This window comes from Phocoena sinus, chromosome 3 (genome assembly GCF_008692025.1).
Source record: "Phocoena sinus isolate mPhoSin1 chromosome 3, mPhoSin1.pri, whole genome shotgun sequence".
In the NCBI taxonomy this organism is placed as follows: domain Eukaryota; kingdom Metazoa; phylum Chordata; class Mammalia; order Artiodactyla; family Phocoenidae; genus Phocoena; species Phocoena sinus.
The window spans coordinates 71,139,385-71,161,184 of record NC_045765.1 but is presented as its reverse complement, the minus strand read 5'-3'; the positions used below and the strand labels follow the sequence as shown (position 1 = coordinate 71,161,184).

Here is a 21,800-nt window from a genome sequence, read left to right as displayed (position 1 = left end):
TGGGAGCAAAAAAGACACAAATAGCAGCTTAGTATTATGAAGGTCGATTTTTGTATACATCCCCCATCAGCCCAGAGGGTCTCAGAAACCTTACGAATATGCTACCCATACTCTGAGAACTGCTAGTCTAGTTAATAATGTTATTTCTCTGTCCTCTAAACTGTTGCAGTGGTATCTTTTGGCCTCCCATTATCTATGTAGTGAGCTTGAGTTTCATTTATCATAAATTATTTGTTATTAATATCCTTTTTCTTTAAGTTGTACAGCTATTTTTATATATCAAAAGAGAAAAAAACAAAAAATAGTTTTTCTCATTTTGATGGCTAGATGCACTAGTTTAGTCCTTAAACATTGAGCCAGAAAAAAAATTTTTTTTAACTAAATTTTTATGCCCAAATTTGTTGTGTTTCAAACTAATATTTTGCCCTAATAATCTTCAACCTTCCACAAATTATTGAATTAAAAGGAGATTGAAAGAATTTGAGGCAACCATATAAAATGCAGTTTTAAAAAAAGATATAAATAAAGAAATTAGCAGGAAAAATAATTGTAGTTAAATAAAAGATGACGCCAAGTTAAACAGTTTCCTCTAAACGTGTGCATAAAGTCTGAACTTCAGTTTTTGAAGGCGGGTAACAAGTTGTTCTGTGAAGTTCCTGGCAGAAAATCAAGTAGAGAAGCAGTCATTAAAAAAATTTCATATTGTCCATCAATTTTTAAAAATAAAAATGAATATATTGTCTAAGAAAAATTTTAAATATGAGAGGCCCTTTTAATTATATACCCAGTGGTTTTCAAGTAACAAACACAGTGGTGTAATAAGAATAGTAACTTCTCTTTCCTGGGAAGCTGTAACTGCCACTGAAGGAAGAGGGGTCTTTTCATTAGCATATAACTGTTACTGCTTTTATAGAACCTTAGTTGACTAAAAAGCACTATTTTTGTGAAGCTTTTAAAAAAGAGCAACAAAGAAATTGAAAAGTATTAAGGAGTAACTGCTTACAGTTAGTTTTTATTTACCGCAGTGGCGCATAATGGTTACTTACCTCTAGGAAGTAGCATGAGCAGATCACAGAATTTAAAAAAGCAAAAAATTATATGGTGGTAAGGTTTTTTTTCACAAAAACAGAATATGTGAAATAACATCCCACACCTAGTAGTCCACTCAAGGTAGGTAATTTTAAGTGTTTGAATGAGTTTTCCTTTTCAAACTATTGTATTTCAGAGGAATTATGTTAAAACATTCATAGGTGATATATCGTTTTTCACCAGGTGTACCAACCTGAATAAGAATTACATGGTTTTACATGATCTATTTTTAAATGGCTCTATTGAGATATAATTCACATGCCATACAATTCATCCATTTAAATTGTATAATTCATTATTAGCTTTTCATATATTCAGACTTGTGCATACCTCACCACAGTCAGTTTTAGAATATTTCTATTACCCCTTAGCCATCGTCCTCTAATTTCCTCATCCACCCCCAGTCCTAGGCAATCACTAATTTACTTTCTTTCTCTATAGATTTTCCAATTCTGGACATTTCAAAAAACAGGGAATCATATAAGACATGGTCCTTCGTGACAAGCTTCTGTCAACGTAGCATAATATTTTTAAGGTTCATCCATGTTGTACATATGTCATTACTTCATTTCTACAGAATCGAATTTTGAGGGTGAAAAGAACAGGGAAAGAAGAAAAATCTGCAATCTGATAGTAGTGTTAAAATTGAAATTGCTAATACAGAAATGATTAGCATGATTTTTATTCTCTAAATTTGAAGAGTTCTAAATGTCTCTATGAAAGAGCTCATTATTTCAAACTGTTATAAAACCAGCTATGATAAATAAACATGTTCTTAGAATCTGCAACAGAGGAAATACTTAGCATATTAATGGATTACACTTATTTTTATTTTTCTAGTCCCCAAAGTAAAGAACGTTAATTATTGCTCATATGAGATGAAAATATCAAATGTGCTTAAATTTACTAATTTGAACTCCATTATGCATATTGAAATGCAAACACATTTTAACTTACCAAGAGTTTAATGTATGTCAGATAAAGAGTCCAAACGGTTATAGGTTAGAAAACTACAGACACAGCTCAACCTCTGCTTTAGCTGTACTCTTTTAAAACTTACCTTATAAGTGCTTGCCAAGTACAGATGTTAATTTTTCAAAACTATGATACTAGTTATAATTTTAGCTTTTTTGTCAAGTTCAAAATATATTTTAAATTATGCAGAAATGATTATAAAAGAATGTTTCTCAGTAATAGAAAATCATGAGTCTTTCAATTTTTTCAAAGGCATGACCAAGGTCAAAGTGGGTAAAGAAGATTCATCATCCACAGAATTTGTAGAAAAACGAAGAGCAGCTCTTGAAAGGTAATTCTAATCAGCTGTGTTTTATTACTCTAATACTTCAGTAGTATAAGTCTAATTCCATTAAATGGCACAAGTATATTTTAAGTATTAAAATTCTCAAAGTACCACTTGATTACTCTTATTAAGTGCTATAAGCTTTTATTAAGAAAATTGATTCATTCAGAAACACAGTACTGTATACTTGTTCCATTTTTATTCTCATTATAGTCTAACAAAGTAATACCTATTTTCATCTGAATTATTTCCTTTGAATTATTACTTGGTGATACTGAAATGTTATTAAATACAATGAAAAATAAGGTTTGTGCTCCCTCCTTCAATTCTTTATAATTGATTTTGACTTGAGTGTACAGAAGTATTAGTCATTGCTCGAGTTGACTGTATAGTTAAAGGCTGATAGATATATATGCTGTGCCTTGCTTTAGACTTCTTGACCTGACACATTTCCTATGGCTTTGAAGACTTGTGTTCATTGTGGCCGACTAAACGGGAAATGGATGGGAGGAATCCCACTCCCAGAATCTTAACATTTCTTCCTTGCTATGCTGAAAATGTGAGAAAACAAGTTCAAAACTATCTTAAAGCCCAATTTGTAGTACATAAGTTGGTAATTACCTGCACTTAATACATTTTCTAATTTCATAGTTTTTGTTTGTTATTTTAATTGAATGTGCTTATTTGTTCTCTGTCTTATTTTCTCTCTTGGCTTAAAATTAGTGGTTGGCATAGATAGGAAAGATTTTAGGAAATAGTATATATATCTATAGGGTACAAATTATTTTGTAAAACTCTTTTTGAGTCAGTGAATTTCTGGGTTTTAGTAATAAATTGTTTCAATTTTAAGAAAATACCACAGTAAAGTCAGGTTTGAACAATTTGCAATAAGAAAAGCTGGTGTGCAGCTTAAAATCCTAGAGACTTAAAAGATGAGATTACGTCTATGAGACTCAGCAGTTACTCAGGAAAAGGATTTAAATTGCATTGAAAGAAGTTTAATTTAGGCATTAAAATTGATTCTCTTGTGAAAGAGGTCATAGAATGAGTGTTTTTAAGAGTAAAGGTAGATAATGTGCTGCCTTGATTTTGCTTAGTCCTTCCTGAAAGTATAACCATGACCTTTTGAGAAGCCTTTCTAGTCCTATTTTTCTGTGAGTAAATTTGAAATATTTTGGATGGCATTCTTGATAAGGAAGTTAATGAAGATTTATTGTACCAAGGGCATATAATTTGATTCTACATTCACCTTTCTTTTAACTTGAATGCATTGCATAGTACTTAAACCATATCTTCATTCACTGTGTAACACTGAGGAGAGTTTTAAGGAAATATTGAAGCTTGACCTAGTGCATATGTGAAGATAGTTTCTTACTGATAAATGTTACTTGTTAAATACTACCTTAGTGGAATTTGCAGTAGTGGCGGGCGGGGGGGGGGGGGGGAAGGAAACAGTGTACTGTGAGTTCATTTTGCATTAGAAAAGATAACTAAAGAAAATATAGGTGTAAAGATACAGAAGCAAAGGAGCTGGAATGATTTTTCTCAAGTGATTTTTCTGTGGCATTTCTTAAAGTTTAAACAGAATAGGCATATTTGTGGATATATAACCTAGTTGGATCTGGCGGGTCAAGGAAGTATTTCTTTGTTTACACTCTGGTATTCATTTACATATTTATTTGTTTGTACAACTTAGAGAATCCAGATAACTATCTTGAACAAAAGGATAAACATCTGGTATTGAAATATGGGAAGAGAAAGGGAGTGGTTAAGAACCCAAGTAATTTCCCTGTGCCACACTCAGTAAAGTAAGCAGAAATTACTTCTAAGTATCCCGAAGATCGCTCACTTGATTTTCTTAAGAGTGCTTCATATCTTACCTACAAGCATATTGAATTTATTTTATAGTAAGGATACACTTCTGTAAATATAAACTAAAAAATGTAAAGTAGCATTATACAGTGTGTAGGGTTTTAGAATCCTTTCTCTGTTGAAGCCTGCACTCCATTACACACTACACACTATCTGTGAGGCCTTGAACAAGTTATTTAACTTAAATTCATTGTTCCTTTTCTCTAAAGTGTAAGTGTATCATAACAAGCACCTGAAAACCCAACTGGCAAAGCCTAAACAGTTAGTGTCGGTTGATTGATCCGTTCGTTCATATCAGGAAGTTTGGAGGTAGGCAGATGTTTAGTATTATCAAATCCATCAGGAAATCCTATTGCTTCCTTCTGATATCTGGACAACCATTTTTTCACCCATCCACTACTAGTCCAAATGTCTGAATTAACTGCGGTAGACTCCTCATTGGTCTCCTTGTTTCCATCCTTGTACCTCTACTCTTTTTTCTAATATAGCAGCCAGGGTCATCCTTTTAAAACATGAGTCAGATCATCTTCCCACTCCTATTCGTCCACCCACCCAGTTTCAGTCAGTAAAAGCCAGAGTCCTTATAATGACCTATAAATTCTTACATGACTTGCACTGCTCACTCTGTTACCTACTTGATCTCCTACCCTCCTTGATCACTTTGCTCTAGGCCACACTCACCTTTTTGCTGCTCCTCAAAGATCCCAGGCATCTTCCCACCTGAGGGTTCTACCCCCTACCCTGTCCTCACTGCCTAGAAAGCTTTTGTTCCCAGGTATCTGTGTACCTAATTCCCTTACCTCTTTCAGATTCAAACATTCAGATGTCACCTTGCCAGTGAAGCCTATTTTGATTATTGGTTTCATTCTGACCTATTCTGTTTACATCGCCATCAACCACACCTTACACCCTTGATCCCATTTACTTGTCCTTTCTCCACTTGTCCTTTCATTTTTCCACAGCATTTGCCACCTTATCACATACTACATAATTTTTATGTTTATGATTTATTGTCCATCTTCTGTTAACTAAAATTAAAGCTCCAGGGACTTCCCTGGGGGTCCAGTGGTAAAGAATCCGCCTTATAATGCAGGGGATGTGGGTTCAATCCCTGGTCAGGGAACTGAGGTCCCACACGCCACAGGGCAACTAAGCCCACGTGCCACAACTACTGAGCTCATGTGCCTCAACTAGAGAGAGCCCACATGCCACAAACTACAGAGCCCACACGCTCTGGAACCCACAAGCCACAACTACCGAGCCCACGTGCCCTGCAGCCTGCGCGCCACAACTAGAGAGAAGCCCACGTGCCGCAAGGAAGGATCCTGCATGCCTCAACAAAGAACCTGCGTGCCGCAACTAAGACCCGATGCAGCCAAAAATAAATTAAATAAATAGTAAATAAATCACTTAAAAAATAAATTAATTAAAACTCTACTAGAGAAGGAATCCTGTTCTCTTTGTTCACTGGTACATTCTGAGTACTCAGAACGGTAACTGATGTGTAGTAAATGCTCAATAAATGTTGAATGAACAAATGAATGTCATCAAAGACCCAGGCTCTTTCTACCTGTCTATTCTCTCATTCTTAGCACACATGTCTGAGTCTTAAGCGAGAGAAATATCTTTAACTCTGTTCCTCTCAAGCATTTTGTATAACCTGCTTTATTTTGTTTTGGTAAGTAAGTAGGAATTTGAAAGCCCTAAGTGATTCTAAATGTACCAATAACTTTTCCTTAGCACAATTCTCAAGAACAACTACTGACTACCTCTTGTTGAATCTTATACTTATTTTTCATCAGTTCCATTGCATCTTCCACTTCTGTCTTCCTCAGTGTCTCTGCTTCTCTCCATACCTCTTTTCATGTACTTTTCTCACATTCTTTTCCTTTTTGTTCTGTATCCTTCCTTTATATATCTACAACCCTCTCTGACCTTAATTCTGAATTGATGACTATTTACAAATACCTTTTTTTAATGGTTAATTGCTCTTTATTTTCATGTAACCCTTAAGAAGAAAAGTTTTACCATCTCTTTTTCTAGAATATCATTTTCCAAAATGGATTCCTCAGATTGCTAGTATGCGGTAGGGTGAAAAAAGGAAATCTGTTGTTAGTTGAGGTTTATAAATGTAGGGTGTAGCAAAGTTAAACCAGGTTTTTTTCCTGCAGTACTTCTCACAGCATTTAATATGCTGCTGTTCATTATAGGTCTTAAAGAAAGGAATATGTATGTAATATATTTCAAACTTTCTTGATTGTAGAACCAGTCGTTTTCATGGAATATTGTATGAGACTAGTATTCTGCAGAACTCACTTTAAAAAGCTATTTTAGAATATAAATAGTATTAGGTATTTCCATTTAGGTAGAAATATTAGAATATTTCTTAAAGGTTTGGGTACTAGATGTTTTGTCTTCCTGCTTGTTCATTTTACAAACATCTGAGTGCTTGCTATTTATCAGCTGTTGTGTGCACTCAGATGAACAACTTACACAGACTGCTTTAAGCAGTGCACAGTCTAAGTAACTAAATAACTCACCTGGAGTAGCACTGGAGAACTTCAGTGTTAAAATTGTAAGTAAAATTCCAGTGGGAAAATACCAACATTTCTTATACTTACAGGATTAGTGTTCCTGCTGCATCTCTTTTATACCTTTATAAAGTAAGCCTCAAATACTTTTTAAAACCACAGTGTAGATTGCATTGTACATATCTATTAAATGCTCTGTTTCTGTTATAATGACTTCTTGTGTGGGCTGTTGACTTAAAGTGAAGTTTAATATGGTGTGTATTTTATTTAAATATACAAAAACAGAAGTTAACATTTAAGCAGCGATTAGTCACTTTAACCATTATATATAGTGTTTGACTTTAGAAAAGATTATCACTGTTTTTAGAAACTATTTTAGGCATTCTTTATAATCTTATAAAGAGATAGAAGTCATCACTGACTACATTTATGCTGCAGAAATAAAGGTATATTAACTGTTAGGCAAAATATTATAATTGAAATATTATTGCATGTTACTAATCTGGGGAAAGAGCAATTTTTAAAAAATGGGATTAGTTAAGTAATCAATGATCATCAAATAGTGAACCATTTTTTTAAGAAAGATTGGTAATTTATTATGAATGTCAGGGCTATACCTTTTCTAGTAAAGGAAAATTACTAAAGTTAGGCTAATAGTGATTTAATAATGATGTTTCTCTTTACTTTTTATTTTATGTGGTGTCATATAAGGAAGACATTTATCAAAAATAGCAGAACCTTAAAAATAACAATATTGAAGAAAATTTAGTCCTTGTCAAATAAGGACCAAAACTTACTTGATAATTAAAATCTGTTGCCAAGGAAAAAGAAATTGGTAGGCTGTTCTCCATTTTGGTAATGATGACAATTAAAAAAAAAAAAGTTTAACTGGACTATATAGTAATATATATATTACTAGAATATGTATAGTAATAACTGGAAATATAATGACCCACCGAAAGATAGCATTATTTGATAAATTTACCTATATACCCTTTTATAACTCTAATACTTCGCAGTGAAAAGTTTGGTAAGTTATTTAACCTCTCCCCATTCCTACCCCCACCCCCACCATGTCTCTTTTTACATAATTATGAATTTTCAAAAGATGAACGAAAAGCTTTTTAATCATTAAATTGCTATAAGATTCTACATAATTAGAGTGAAGGCAAACTGATATGACAGGAGGCAAACAGAGGACATCTTTTTTTTTTTTAATTTTTATTTTGTTGAAATAAGATTTAAAATAAGATGGTACTGATAAATAAAGGAGCATTTTATTCTTAAATCTAGGTATCTTCAAAGAACAGTAAAGCATCCGACTTTACTACAGGATCCTGATTTAAGGCAGTTCTTGGAAAGTTCAGAGGTATTATTTCTACTTTAAATTTTTATATGTAAATGTTCTCATTTATGATTATCAGTGTAATAATTTGTATAAGAATAGGTGTTCAGTAAACAGTTAATGAATAGATGGAATAAAGCAAAGATTTTTTTTTTTGCTTAATGCTTTAATTAGCTTTAATTACTTTAAATTACTAACAAAATATCTTCTTTGCGTCGATAATTGTAGGATGATCATTCCCTTTTTTGAAAAATTAAAACCAGATTTAAAAGAATGGCTTATAAATAGTCTAATTCTGAATTCCCTAAGTTGTTGCTTAGGCATTGTGTTGAAATAAGTTTATTCAGACCTCATTTTAGAGATAGTTGAATAATGTGTGTTTGTGTGTCTACATTCTAATCGTCTTATTAAGGTTTTGAAGTGCAAATTTATGATTTGAAAGAGCTATAATTATAACCATGCTGCTCTTTATATTTGGCACATTTTATCCTCTAATTGTTACCGCTTGAGATTTGTTTTTAAATTTACTTGAACCCCAGAATTGTTAAAAAATTCAAAATCACACAGTTCTAACTAAACATAAGGAGACTTTTCTCAAGACTTTCTTCTTTTTTTCTTATAAACAGTTTATTTCTGCTAGCAAACAGGTGGCCAGTGTTAAAGTGCTTGGCAATTTCTTAATATATTTTGACAAACAGAGTGTTGTTCCATCTAAATGTAAACGTGCAGAAGAAAAACAAATGGAAAGTCTATTTTTTAAGTTTTCCTTTGAGAAGTAGTGTATTTGAGAAATTACATCTCACTATTGAAATATATGAGAGTGAAGAAAATACAACCTCCTTTTTTTCTTTTTTTTCTTTTTCGGGGCTGTGTGTGGGGGCAGTCCCTTCTGTGGCCAGTTAAACCTCCAGGCTTTTAACCGGTTTGTTTGCCCTTATTTGTCATTCAATTCCAGCTGCCTAGAGCAGTTAATACACAGGCTCTGAGTGGAGCAGGAATATTGAGGATGGTGAACAAGGCTGCCGACGCTGTCAACAAAATGACAATCAAGATGAATGAATCGGATGCCGTAAGAGCTGATTTTTTGACTTGAATAATGAGATGAATTAATGAGCCCAACAATTGCATTTTAAAGCTGTACAAGTAGAAAATAGGATATTAATTTGCTTATTGAGTTTAGTTCTCAGCACATCAGTTGACCACCATGGTTATACATGGTTAATTTGTTGCTTTAAAACAAGGAATGTAGCTTGCTATTTATTGGTAACCTAATTTACAGTGGTTTGTTCTGGCTAAATTAGCTCCATTTTTCATTTTTTTCTTAGTGGTTCGAAGAAAAGCAGCAGCAATTTGAAAATCTGGATCAGCAACTTAGGAAACTTCATGCCAGTGTTGAAGCCTTGGTCTGTCATAGAAAAGGTTTGTTTGTCTTGTTATTTATATGTTTAACGCTGTAAGTTAATTCAGATATTTTATTTAAATTTTATTAAAAAATGAACATTTTAAAGTTATGAATATTTTAAAGAGGATGTTTTCTGTTTCAACTTTGTTATTTAATGTTTTCTGTTCCATTTTATGTAATTTCTAGTTTAGAAGGAGAAAAATCTTGAACTTGTAAAAGGTATATTTTGAATTTTGGATTAAAACTGATTAACTCTTCGTTAAACATGTTTAATGAATGAATGAAGATGTCTTATTAGTAACTCTTATATAATTAAGGAATGAAATTCAATAATGAATGATGAAATTTTTCTTTAAAATGTTAGTTTTGTACCTATATTTCATAGAGAACTCTGGAGTATTTTCTTCAAATACCATATTTAAAAACCTGGAGGGGGTGTTAAAAATTCATAGAAAATTTTAGTTGTAATTTTTTGATTCCATGGTGAGGTTTTTGGTTTTATTTTTGAAGAATACATGGCTTTTACAATCATCTTTCTAAAACAATAAATAATTTAGTATGTGCCATTCCCAGCAATACATTGCAAAAAATAATTACAGAAAATCTACTGGTGCATTTATTATTGAAAGTAACTTATAACAGTTTTTGCTTTTTGTATTCTTTCTCTTAGGGAACATTTTATGGTTCTTTAAGAGAACTTTACATAATGCAGAGCAACAGAGCAATCCAAGCAATATAATAGTTAGTCCTTGACATCTGTTTTTCTTTATTTGATGTATCTGAAATAATCACATTGAAAAATCTTTTCAAAAATTCTTAATATTTCACTACGCATTGTTGTTGCACACAAAGAAGAAAAGAGTAAGATTTATGTGAATTGCATGTACAATTTTACTTTGCTTTCCTCCTGTGAGCTAAATATTCTTATCAAAAATTATAGACATTGTTTAAAGGCCAAATAATGTAGTATGAATCAATTGTGAGTGTTCCCAGTGCTTTCCATATGAAAAATATATTTTTTGTCTTTTTTAGGACTAGACAGAGAAACAGTGAGGACTTTAGGGGAGAAAGGGAAGGGAGATTATTATATTATTAAACATAGTTCATCCCCTGGGAATATAGGCAGTGGTTCTTTTAAATTTTCAGTAGAGCTCTGAGCAGTTAACATTTATCTGCCCAAGGCATTTTAGTGACTGATTGTTGCATGTTAATTATTTTAAAATATTTGAGCAGTTTGTGAATAGATAAAATTTAGAACGACATTAAAAAAATCAATATTAAAAAATTTCACTAGTGAACACTAAAAGTGCATACTTTTTTATTTCAGAACTTTCAGCCAACACAGCTGCCTTTGCTAAAAGTGCTGCCATGTTAGGTAATTCTGAAGATCATACTGCACTGTCTAGAGCTTTGTCTCAGCTTGCAGAGGTTGAGGAGAAGATAGACCAGTTACATCAAGAACAAGCTTTTGCTGACTTTTATATGTTTTCAGAACTACTTAGTGACTACATTCGTCTTATTGCTGCAGTGAAAGTAAGCCTTATTTTGTAATCTTCCTTGAATTCTCCATACTTCAGTGTTTTGCTTATAACAAGAATATGGTATCCTATTAGGCATGCATTTAAGTGTGTAAATTACATACTATATAAAATGGCTTCAAGATGGTTATTCATAGCTTAATATTCTCTTCCCCTATGACTTAGACAGTACAATAGACAGAATTGATGTTTTTAAGAGATCTAAGGATGCCAAATAAAATAAAACCATTACACACTTACTTATATATAGAAGTTTGCAGCCAACTGATAGCATTTGTTTACTCCTTCTAGCATAAGCTGAAACTACCCAGTGGATCTGTTATCATTAGTAAAGTTATAATAAGAAGCAGGAAAAAACCAAAACTGATTATTGCATGAATATGTTTAACGGTGGCTTTGGCATGAATTTGGACTATAAGCAAACATTCTGTGTATATGTCACCATCTAATTATAGACAAGATGGGACTAGATTAGATAAAAAATTGTGTTACCTAGTGGTAATGTTTAAGGATGAACAGTCTTAAGTTTCTGAAGAGTTAAGAAAGTAATCCCATTAACTAATGAAAATTAGTATTTTATAGATAACTCCAATATTCAGATAATGAAACTGAACTGACTTATGTTACATGTTTTGGAATATACTTTTTAAGATCTTACGGTGTCTTTGAATTACTGTTAGGAACATTAGTTCTCATGGAGTCGGGGGGAACTGGAAGTTTACATTGGATTCAAACATCTAGAAAGTTAAGTTAGTATTTATAATCAGAACATTGATGCGTTGCATATTATAGACGATTCTGTTCTCAGGCTAATGATGACAGTTATTACTAGAGGGTTCTTAGCATTTCAGAGTGGTACTTTCTTAGGTTTAGGTTTGTCTACATTACCAATTTTGTTTGTATTTATTCTTAGGTGTTACTCTTTCAGTTTTTATTGGAGTGTAGTTGATATACAGTGTTGTGTTAGTTTCAGGTGAACAGCAAAGTGAATCCGTTATACATATACTTATATCCACTCTTTTCTTTTTTAGACTCTTTTCCCATATAGGCCATTACAGAGTATTGAGTAGAGTTCCCTGTACTATACAGCAGGTCTTACTACTTATCTATTTTATATATAGTAGTGTGTATATGTCAGTCCCAGTCTCCCAGATTATCCCTCCACTCCCTTATCCCCTGGTAACCGTAAGTTGTTTGCTACATCCATGACTCTACTGCTGTTTTGTAAATAAGTTCATTTGTACCCTTTGTTTTTAGATTCCATGTATAAGCAATATCATATGATATTTGTCTTTCTGTGTCTGGCTTACTTCACTCAGAATGACGATCTCTAGGTCCATCCATGTTGCTGCAAATAGCATTATTTTATGGCTGAGTAATATTCCACATCTTTATCTATTCCTCTGTTGATGGACATTTATGTTGTTAGATGTTACTCTTTATATTCCTGGCGGTTAATTTTTCTTTTCACCTATTTAAATATATTAATATAGATAGTTATCAGTTCATTTTATATAGGCAACTTGTGATATACAGAAATTCAGTTTACAGATAATGGTTCCTGTTTCTCACCTGCTCTCACCTCATTCCAGAGCTCCCACTAGCATGAGAGCTATTATTAAAAAGTATAACACCTGCAAAAAACCTGTGGGTTCAGAAAGGGACACTAGGCACTCTCTGTGAGAAGTAGTACCTGCTGAGAAGAGCTAACCTGGGACAAGACTCCCTGACAGGGTTGGCCTCCCTGTGTGTTGGATGCTCATCCCTCAAAAACAGCTTTTCTCATACTGCCTCTGCCTTCTTACTGTTTTTTTTTACATTCCATGAAATTACAGTTATATCAGTGTTTCCCGGAATGTTTTCTACATAACACTTGACACCGAAAGATGTGCCACAGTCAGCTGAGTTTTGGAGATAATGTATGCAGTATCCCTGTCTTGCAGATTCAGAGTGCATTTAAAAAGCTCAGGACTGTCTAGCAGTAAAAAAAGACATTTAACTTTATTTAATCCAGAGGCTTCCAAATTCATATGAACAGGAATTCTTTTCCACTTAATATATTTTTACATATATGCAACACACTTTGGGAAATACTGAATTAGTGATTCATTGACTAAAAGAAGAGTTAAAGAGCTATGGTCAAGTTATACCTTAAGATGAATTAAGCTCTTTCAGATTGATTTTCTACTGAAACCTAGCCCAGGTCAACTTCATAAAGGAGTTGAGAAATTATGGAGTAAGATGACAAGGCATTTTTTGTGGTCTTTATTTTTTGTTTGTTTTTTATTTTAAACTAATTCATTTGTATTTGAAAGAGTAATTCATGCACAGAATAATTCTAACAGCCCTAAAAGGGAAAATTTCTTTTTACTAAAACCTCTGGTTTCTCTTCCCTTGGTGAAATTCTGTTAGATGTCTTTACAGAATTAGCTGTGCACATTTATGAAGCTAATTTTCTCTTTGTTTTTCTTTCCTTCTTTCTTTCTGTTTCTTTTTCTCAGCCCCCTTCTCCCTCCCTTCATCTCTTCCTTCCTTCTTCAAAAAGGCACATATTATATCATGATTCTTTGCCTGCTTTTTTTTACCCACTCTATTTTAAAAAGGTCTCTTTATCAACTTATGTAAATATGTGTTGCATTCTTTTAAATGGTTGTATCATATTCCATCATTTAGTATATAGATGGACCTTGAATTATTTGATGAGTCCAATATTAAATATTAAGTATTTTGATAATAATTCTTTGGGCATAAAATTCCTAGAAGTAGAATTACTTGGCCAAAGGATATATGAAGTTTAAATTTCAATAAACATTGCCATATTACTGTCTGAAGAGGTTATATCTCTTTATACTCTCACACCAATATATGTGTTGCTTCTTCTCCCACCCAGTGTGGTTTTTTTTGTGTGTGTGTAAGTTTTAATTTCTTTAGTTATTGTGAATTTAAGCATGTTTACAAATGATAAGCCATTTGCACATCTACGAATTGTTTATGTTTATGCCCAGTTTTATTTTTTGTCTTACTGATTTCTAATACCTGTTTAATACTATTTAATACTTAGCTCTTTCTTTTATCCGTATTAAGAGTACTTTTTAAAATGATGGTAATTTTGAAACTAGGAGTACTTTGGGAATTAGAATTTAGGGCCAAAGTAGGGGTACTGAGAACATGAGAAACTGGGGCCTTAAAGAAAGTGATGAAGTTCATCCACTCAGAATACTGCCCAGGCCTGGCCTTGTAGCCAGGGAACTCCTATTTCCCTCTTTTGTATAGGCTCTGACATCTGGGACTCTATATTTTGGATAATACAGTTAGTTAGCTCACGTGTATTAAGTGGTAAACTCGTTAGATGCATTTTCATGTATTGGCCTTCTGTGAGCCACTAGAGTAGGGTCAGGGATTGAGGGTAATAGCTTTGAATGTTTTTAGCACTAGAATCTTCATAAGGAATTCTTACAGAGAATGCAGATCTATAAAATACATAAAATAATTTTTTAAAAAACCCGTAGATAGATTCCCCAAGGAGTTTAACATCTTCATCGTTTGGCTGTAAGTAATCAGCATCCTTTCAGGACTCCAGGAATCTAGGCAGCATACTTTCAGATTCACTGAATTAGAATATGGTATTAATTAAATTAAAATTGCAGCCTCAAATTTCCTGATTGGCCAGGAAAACTCCACAACTGCAACTTTGTCTAACCTAGATGAGCTTGCATACAATTGCGTACCATAAATTGGCAGGGGGTGGGGGATGTCTAAAGTGAATCATCAGTGTAAATGTATCCCTCTTGTAGAAGAAGCTGGTTGTACCAGAGTGGATTAGTATCTTGACATGCAGAGGCATACATTAAGTTATGATTTGATATTTGGGGATTGACATATATACACTAATATGTATAAAATAGATAAATAATGAGAACCTGCTGTATAGCTCAGGGAACTCCACTTCGCTGTACAGTAGAAACTAGCACAACATTGTAAAACAGCTATACCCCAATGGGAAAGAAAAAAAAGATAGCATTTTTAGAAGATCAGGTATGGTTCTGATTCTTTTTTTCTTTTATATTCTGGTGTTACAAGGGTAGGAAACCAAATGAAGAAAAAGTTAATTCTTACGGAGTTAAGATTAATTTTTTTATCTAAAATAACCTGACTTTAGTAGCTTTGCCTTTACCATAGCTCCTATGTCTGTACCACAGTGAACATGTGATTTTTGGAATATTATGAGATAATAAACCGGGCAGAGACCAAATTAGTTTAAGTTGGTGTATCACTGAAAAGACCAGTTGATATATACTAAGAACTTAAGCAAATATTGAAATTAAAGGGCATTTTGGTTCGCTGTTGCACTGTATTGGTACATATTCTAAATAATCAAATTGTTATTGAACAGAGGAATTTATAAATGAAGAGCTGATATGGCCATGTTCCTTTAAAGGAAAACTAGGCCTAGAGTCTTAAATTACTTTTAAAATTTGTGTATGTGTAGGGGGTGAGGCACAGGGATTGTTTATTTGTTGTAAGTGATAGTGACTTTTTGAATGTATTTGTGTTAGATGTATTACTTTTGTGATTTTGGCCCAAATTAATTTGGCTGAAGCAAAATCAATTCATAATGAGAAATGTTTTAAGGAGAATGTAGTCTTTTAAACATAAAAAAAGCAAACAGAGAACAGTAAGACTACTGAGAGAAGAGAAATTATATGAGATGACAAATCTAGTAAAATGCATTTAAATGCCTATAGAGTGCGTTTAACTTACCAGTTTGCCTGGGATGTCTCGTCCTGGCTAATTAAAATGTGTACGGTCTTTAAGAACTCTGGATTTGGAGTTTTTAATATTCTTGCCCACATTTTCAAAATATGCTGTATGCTGTAAAATACAGTCCAATTATGTTTTTTTTCTATTAAGTTATTATTATTTGCACTTCTGGTAGAAATCTAAGAGTTAATCAACTACGTTTATATGTGTATGTTATCTAGAAGTAATCCATAATAGTACTTACTAATTATTAAACATCCACTAGGTTAAGTCACCATGCGTGCTATATACTTTTAATTTTATTCCTAGTCCATAAATCTAGATCTCATTTCACTCTTGTATATTTGGAAGAACTGTGGGTTTTAGAAATTAAATGAATTTCCCCAAGATCATACAGTGACAAAACTAGTATTTGAATCCAAATTTGATTTGTTCCAAAGCCTACGTCTTGAAAATACACTATCTACGTGCTTTCTTCTTCATCAGGTTCCTATAACAGCATGTATTAATTTACTGTTTCTTGATCCAAAAGCTCTCTATTTGGAATAAATGAAAATAACTCTGTTTCACCCATGTTATTAATGCTTGCTTCATTTGTTCAATTAATAAATACTAAAAAAAAGTGAATATATCCCCAACATCAAGCTAGAAAAGGGATTATTGTTGTATTCCAGTCTGTCCATCAGTTTTTTTTAAATGAAATTTCTAATTACTGTCTTACATTCATATTTCATTTCTTTCCTCCATTCACTTGCTTTTGCTCTACCAAACCCCTTGAAAGAAGTCATGGAGTTGGGTGAATTGTTCTGTTATGGTCTTTTTGTCTATTCATTTAATTCTGCATACTAGATACATATATCCATTTGCGTTTTTTACCTTGTATAGGACTATCTCTCCCTCCTCCCCCGGCATTTTGTTATATCTTTACATTGTTTTGCCTTTTCATTTATTTGCTGTTGGTAATCTCTTCCACCACATCTTTACTTTACTTTCTGTTATCTTATGGCTTTTCACATTTCCTATTTTTAATTTTTTGGCATATTTCCAACACTTAAATCTGCTTTTGATATTTTAGTAGGAAAACTTTCAGTTGTAAATATGACACCAGCATTTTCCTATTAAATCTTTCTTCAAAGCATAAAACTCTGTTAGAAATCTTATTATAAGCCACATTTTAAACCCTAAAGATGGGACTTCCCTGGTGGTCCATTGGTTAAGACTCTGCACTCTCAGTGCAGGGGGCATGGGTTTGATCCCCCTGGTATGGGAACTAAGAAAAAGAAAAAAACCCTAAAGGCTAGTGACATGGATTTTATATGTAGTTTTGTTTTTTGGTTTTTTATTCTGAGCTCTTATATTTCATCCAATTACCAGGTTTTTGTTTTTAAGCAAATGAATATGGACCTCTATTTTCTTTGATATTGGTGTGTTTATTTTCAATATCTCATTATATTAGAGTAGTATGTAAGTACTTGGTTTTATTGTTTTTAGTACTATAGCACTTCTAGTATTTTGAAAGTATTTCAGTGTTAATTCCCAGTAGTAATGTTATGTCATTCACTTATAGGGTGTATTTGACCATCGAATGAAGTGCTGGCAGAAATGGGAAGACGCTCAAGTTACTTTGCTCAAAAAACGTGAAACTGAAGCAAAAATGATGGTTGCTAACAAACCAGATAAAATACAGCAAGCTAAAAATGAAATAAGAGAGGTGATTAATACAAAATGCTTTATTTATCTCTTTACCCAAAGTTTCCATGACTCATTCATATATGCATAATTTTTCATAAATTTTTTTCTGAACCATTCAACACTTAGCTATTTTTCATAACTTATGAACTGTTTTATAATTACTTTAACATTTTGATCATCATTAAAATCTCCAGATCCCTTTGTTACTTTCACATAATTATGGAATGGATAAAGAAACATACAAGGAAAAGATTTAAATTAACTTTGAATTAATGATCACACATTTCTTTTGAGATGGTTAATTTGATTTCAGATAATTACTTATTTTGTGTCTAAAATTGGTTTTAGAGATAGACTTGTCCCACATGTAGCTGTCCAGGCGACATTATCCCCCATATATATGTATTATATATGGTATTTTAGTAAATTTGTATAAGTTTATTATAATTTATACACTTTTTTTGCCATGCTTCAATAAGGAAATTGAAGAGGTAGGACAACCTTTATATTACTTAAAGTAAATGTACCTGCTCTTTGAAGAGTATGTACCAGTGTTTTGGTTACATAGTGGGAAAATATCATTTCATTGCTTAAGTCTTCATTTATTTTATTTTAGCTGTTCCATTGGTCACTAATCACAACGTTCATTGTTTCTGTAGTGAATTTAATGTTTACCGATAGGTGTTCAGTAGACCATAATTGCACAATTTTTTTTTAATCTGTATATTTCACCATTACAAAAATGTTTTTTAAATGTTTGTCATATAATTTTTCTAATTAATTATTTCCATGGGCATATAAATTGTGATGAACATGTATTCTTGAAATTAGCCAGTATTATTGATATATTTTGAAATAATTTAAAGGTATATAAAGAAATGAGAAAATTACACTCTAGCACTGCTAAATTATTTGATGGTGAATTTTATACTCAAAATCTTTTCATCTATATTAAGGTGTGGAGACTGTAGTTCATTAAGCACTAGAATATCCTAATCGTAAGTCTGACAGTAAAATATTAATGGAAATTAAGCTGATGTGCATTTCCACTACTGGAAAGTTACATACAAGTTTGAATGATGCCAAACTGGACTTTGCCAGTATTGAGCTTTCAGGATTTTTAGGCACTGCATTATAAATCAAATGAGTGGTCATGACAGCTAGTTCTATAAATTTTTCCCAGACAAGGTTAAAAAATTTGTACCTTTTTTTTTGTTTTTGTCAGTGGGAGGCAAAAGTGCAACAAGGAGAAAGAGATTTTGAACAGATCTCTAAAACAATTCGAAAAGAAGTGGGAAGATTTGAGGCAAGTATAATAATTTCACACTTTTCTTAACAACTTGGTCACATTTTGCCACAATATCATGGTAAAATCAAGTTTGGTTTTGTACTAATGGACCTTTTTTTCCCCATGTATTGTACTTTAACAGAAACAACGAGTGAAAGATTTTAAAACTGTTATTATCAAGTACTTAGAATCATTAGTACAAACACAACAACAGGTAAGGTAATTTTTTATAACTTAAAAACTTCTAGAATTTGTTGTTGATAATGCTTTTTTATTTTAAAGATGATAATCAATGAAATGAGCTTTACTTGAGAAGTAATAAATGGAGTAGAGAAAACCAAAGACAACAAAGGAAGAATGGTAGTAAAAGTAATTGGAAATTCTCGGGTCCTTTTTACCCCTACTGCTAACTTCTAGGAAAGATATACTTTACCCAGTTTTAGAATATGAGAAACACTCTGGACCACTTTTCCCTTTTTCTCAGTCTTCCCAGTTTTACTTCCCTATTGATCATAGCTGTTTGAGTACATTCTTGTAGTAAGTTCTTCTCTTCCATACCAGCTAGAGCTTAAACTAAAAACTAAATTTTAAAGGTTTTTAAAAAAATGTTGTCTTGATTTTTCCTTTAGTTTGTGTGGGTTTGGTGTTGATTGTGTACCACAAGTGGCATTTGTCTCCTTAAATAGAGAAAACCATGGATTTTAATGTTATATTAAAGAAAAGTCTGTAACAAGATAATATCAGAGGTTTGTTCCTGTGTATTTTAATATAAATTTGAGTAATAGATCAAATTATTTATTATCTTGAATAGAAGGATATCTTCCTCCAATTCTTTTTAAACTATATAATATCAATAGATTAAATTTTTAAATTAGGTGATAATATTATATCTTCAAATTATATTTGTTTTTTATTTTAAATACTTAGTTCATAAAGTCAGATTCTTTAAATATAAAAAGAAATCAGGGGCTTCCCTGGTGATGCAGTGGTTAAGAATCCGCCTGCCAGTGCAGGGGGCATGGGTTCAAGCCCTGGTCCGGGAAGATCCCACATGCTGCGGGAGCAACTGGGCCTGTGCAGCACAGCTGCTGAACCTGCACTTTGGGGCCCACGAGCCACAGCTGCTGAACCCTGTGCACCTAGGGCCCGTGCTCCGCAACAAGAGAAACCACGGCAATGAGAGGCCCACGCACCGCAACAGAGTGGCCCCACTCGCTGCAACTGGAGACGGCCCACACACAGAGCAAAGACCCAACTCATCCAAAAATAAATTTAAAAAAAATTTTTTAAATGAATAAATAAAGCAACTATCTGTAAAAAAAAAAATAGGTTATATAAGCTTGTTTTTAAAGGAATTGTTTTAAACTTAAACTTAGTTAGTTTATATGTCAGTCTATTCTGTTCTATTCTGTTCTCTGGACTCTGGACTATCCAGGAAAGACTGGCAGCTAATTCCTTCCAGTCTCTTTTATATTTGCTTGGATATTTTCTTTTCTTCCTCCTTTTCTCATTGTTTTTGGCTAGCAGTAACATAAAATGTGAATATCCTCTGAATTAGGAGATGTTATCACTTTATATTGGAAAAGCTCATTGCAGTTTTATTATTTAAGGTAATCTTATTTAACTTATACTAACAAACTGTTTCTATATATACAATTCATAAAGAAATCTTAAGTTTTTCGGTATTAAAAAATTTTTTTTCTTACATCAAAAACTAAAATTACCCAGGAGTAATTAATATTTTAAAATAATTTATATATGAATTATATTGACAGACTTAATAATAAGGGAATTTAGATGATCCCTTTAAGAACCAGACTTTAGTAAATGTTAATCATTGTTAGCTATTTGTATAGATTTTTTTTTAAATGCTTCACAGGATATATTATATAAACGACAGAAAGATTATGAGAATGTCTTTTATTTTTTATTATCATCCACAGCTGATAAAATACTGGGAGGCATTTCTACCTGAGGCCAAAGCCATTGCCTAGCAAGAAGGTTATTCCTGTTAAGAAGATCTTGGATGCTTGTTCCAGTTATGCAGAATTCCATAGTGAAATCATCTAAAACCATCTAAATAAACCACTCTATATTTTATGAATTACATGTGGTTTTTTATAAATATATATTCTGACATTTTATTACAAGCTGCATGTCCTGACCCTCTTTGAATTAAGTGGACTGTGGCATGACGTTCTGCAATACTTTGCTGAATTGAACACTATTGTGTCTTAAATACTTGCACTAAAAAGTGCACTGCAAGGCCAGAAAATTTTACAATATTTTTTTCTTTACAATATGTTCTGTAGTGTGTTCGCCCTCTTTATGAAGTGAATTATCAGTGCGTTGATTAATGTTCACTTATACATTCCTGTACAGAAATGATGATTTTGTGATTACAGTAATAAAATGATATTCCTTGTGAAGTATTAGTAACAGATTATTTGGGTATGTAAACATATTAGGGATCTTTTAAAAGCATTTTAATAGGAAGAAACTTTTTCTTTTAGATGTATATAGGTGATGCTATGATCACTAATTTTTTTAATTCACAAAAAACTGAACTCTTTCATTATTAAATGACTCCGTGAAGGTTAATTAAGTTTTTTTATCTCTTGGTTCAACTTTGGGGAGTGCTCTTGTCTTGAATAAGGGAGTAAATAATTGTGTGTGTTTGTTTTTATCCATTCCTATTATAAGTGCCCAACTTAAGAATTAGGAAAAAGTAGATGTTTCTGTTACAGGTCCTGTGGATTTTGCTCATTTTCTATTATCTTCAAAGTCCAAGACTTTGCATATATTTAATTTATTCCTTGCCTTTCCTTTGTTTTTCGTTTTAAACTAAAAGTAGATCATCTGTGGTCATCATTGACAAAGAATAGTGCCATGCTAAAATACCCTGTGATTTGATGAATAATCAAGGATAGTGCAAAGGAAATTTGAAGTAAAGTGAAATTTGTCTTTGGCAGCCATCTCACC

At 32.5% G+C, this 21,800-nt stretch overlaps 1 protein-coding gene across 1 annotated transcript in view; it reads left to right on the top strand.

The window, feature by feature from the left end:
- SNX2 (sorting nexin 2) overlaps window positions 1-21,247 on the top strand; it is a 61,147-nt gene extending 39,900 nt beyond the window's left edge. The window contains exons 7-15 of the mRNA XM_032627922.1: window positions 2,317-2,395; window positions 8,086-8,161; window positions 9,093-9,206; window positions 9,463-9,556; window positions 10,867-11,072; window positions 17,406-17,549; window positions 18,756-18,836; window positions 18,961-19,032; window positions 20,762-21,247. Of these exons, the coding sequence (XP_032483813.1) occupies window positions 2,317-2,395; window positions 8,086-8,161; window positions 9,093-9,206; window positions 9,463-9,556; window positions 10,867-11,072; window positions 17,406-17,549; window positions 18,756-18,836; window positions 18,961-19,032; window positions 20,762-20,812 (917 nt within the window). The 3' untranslated portion in view covers window positions 20,813-21,247. The remainder of the gene's footprint in view (window positions 1-2,316; window positions 2,396-8,085; window positions 8,162-9,092; window positions 9,207-9,462; window positions 9,557-10,866; window positions 11,073-17,405; window positions 17,550-18,755; window positions 18,837-18,960; window positions 19,033-20,761) is intronic.
- The last annotated feature ends 553 nt before the right edge of the window (window positions 21,248-21,800 follow it).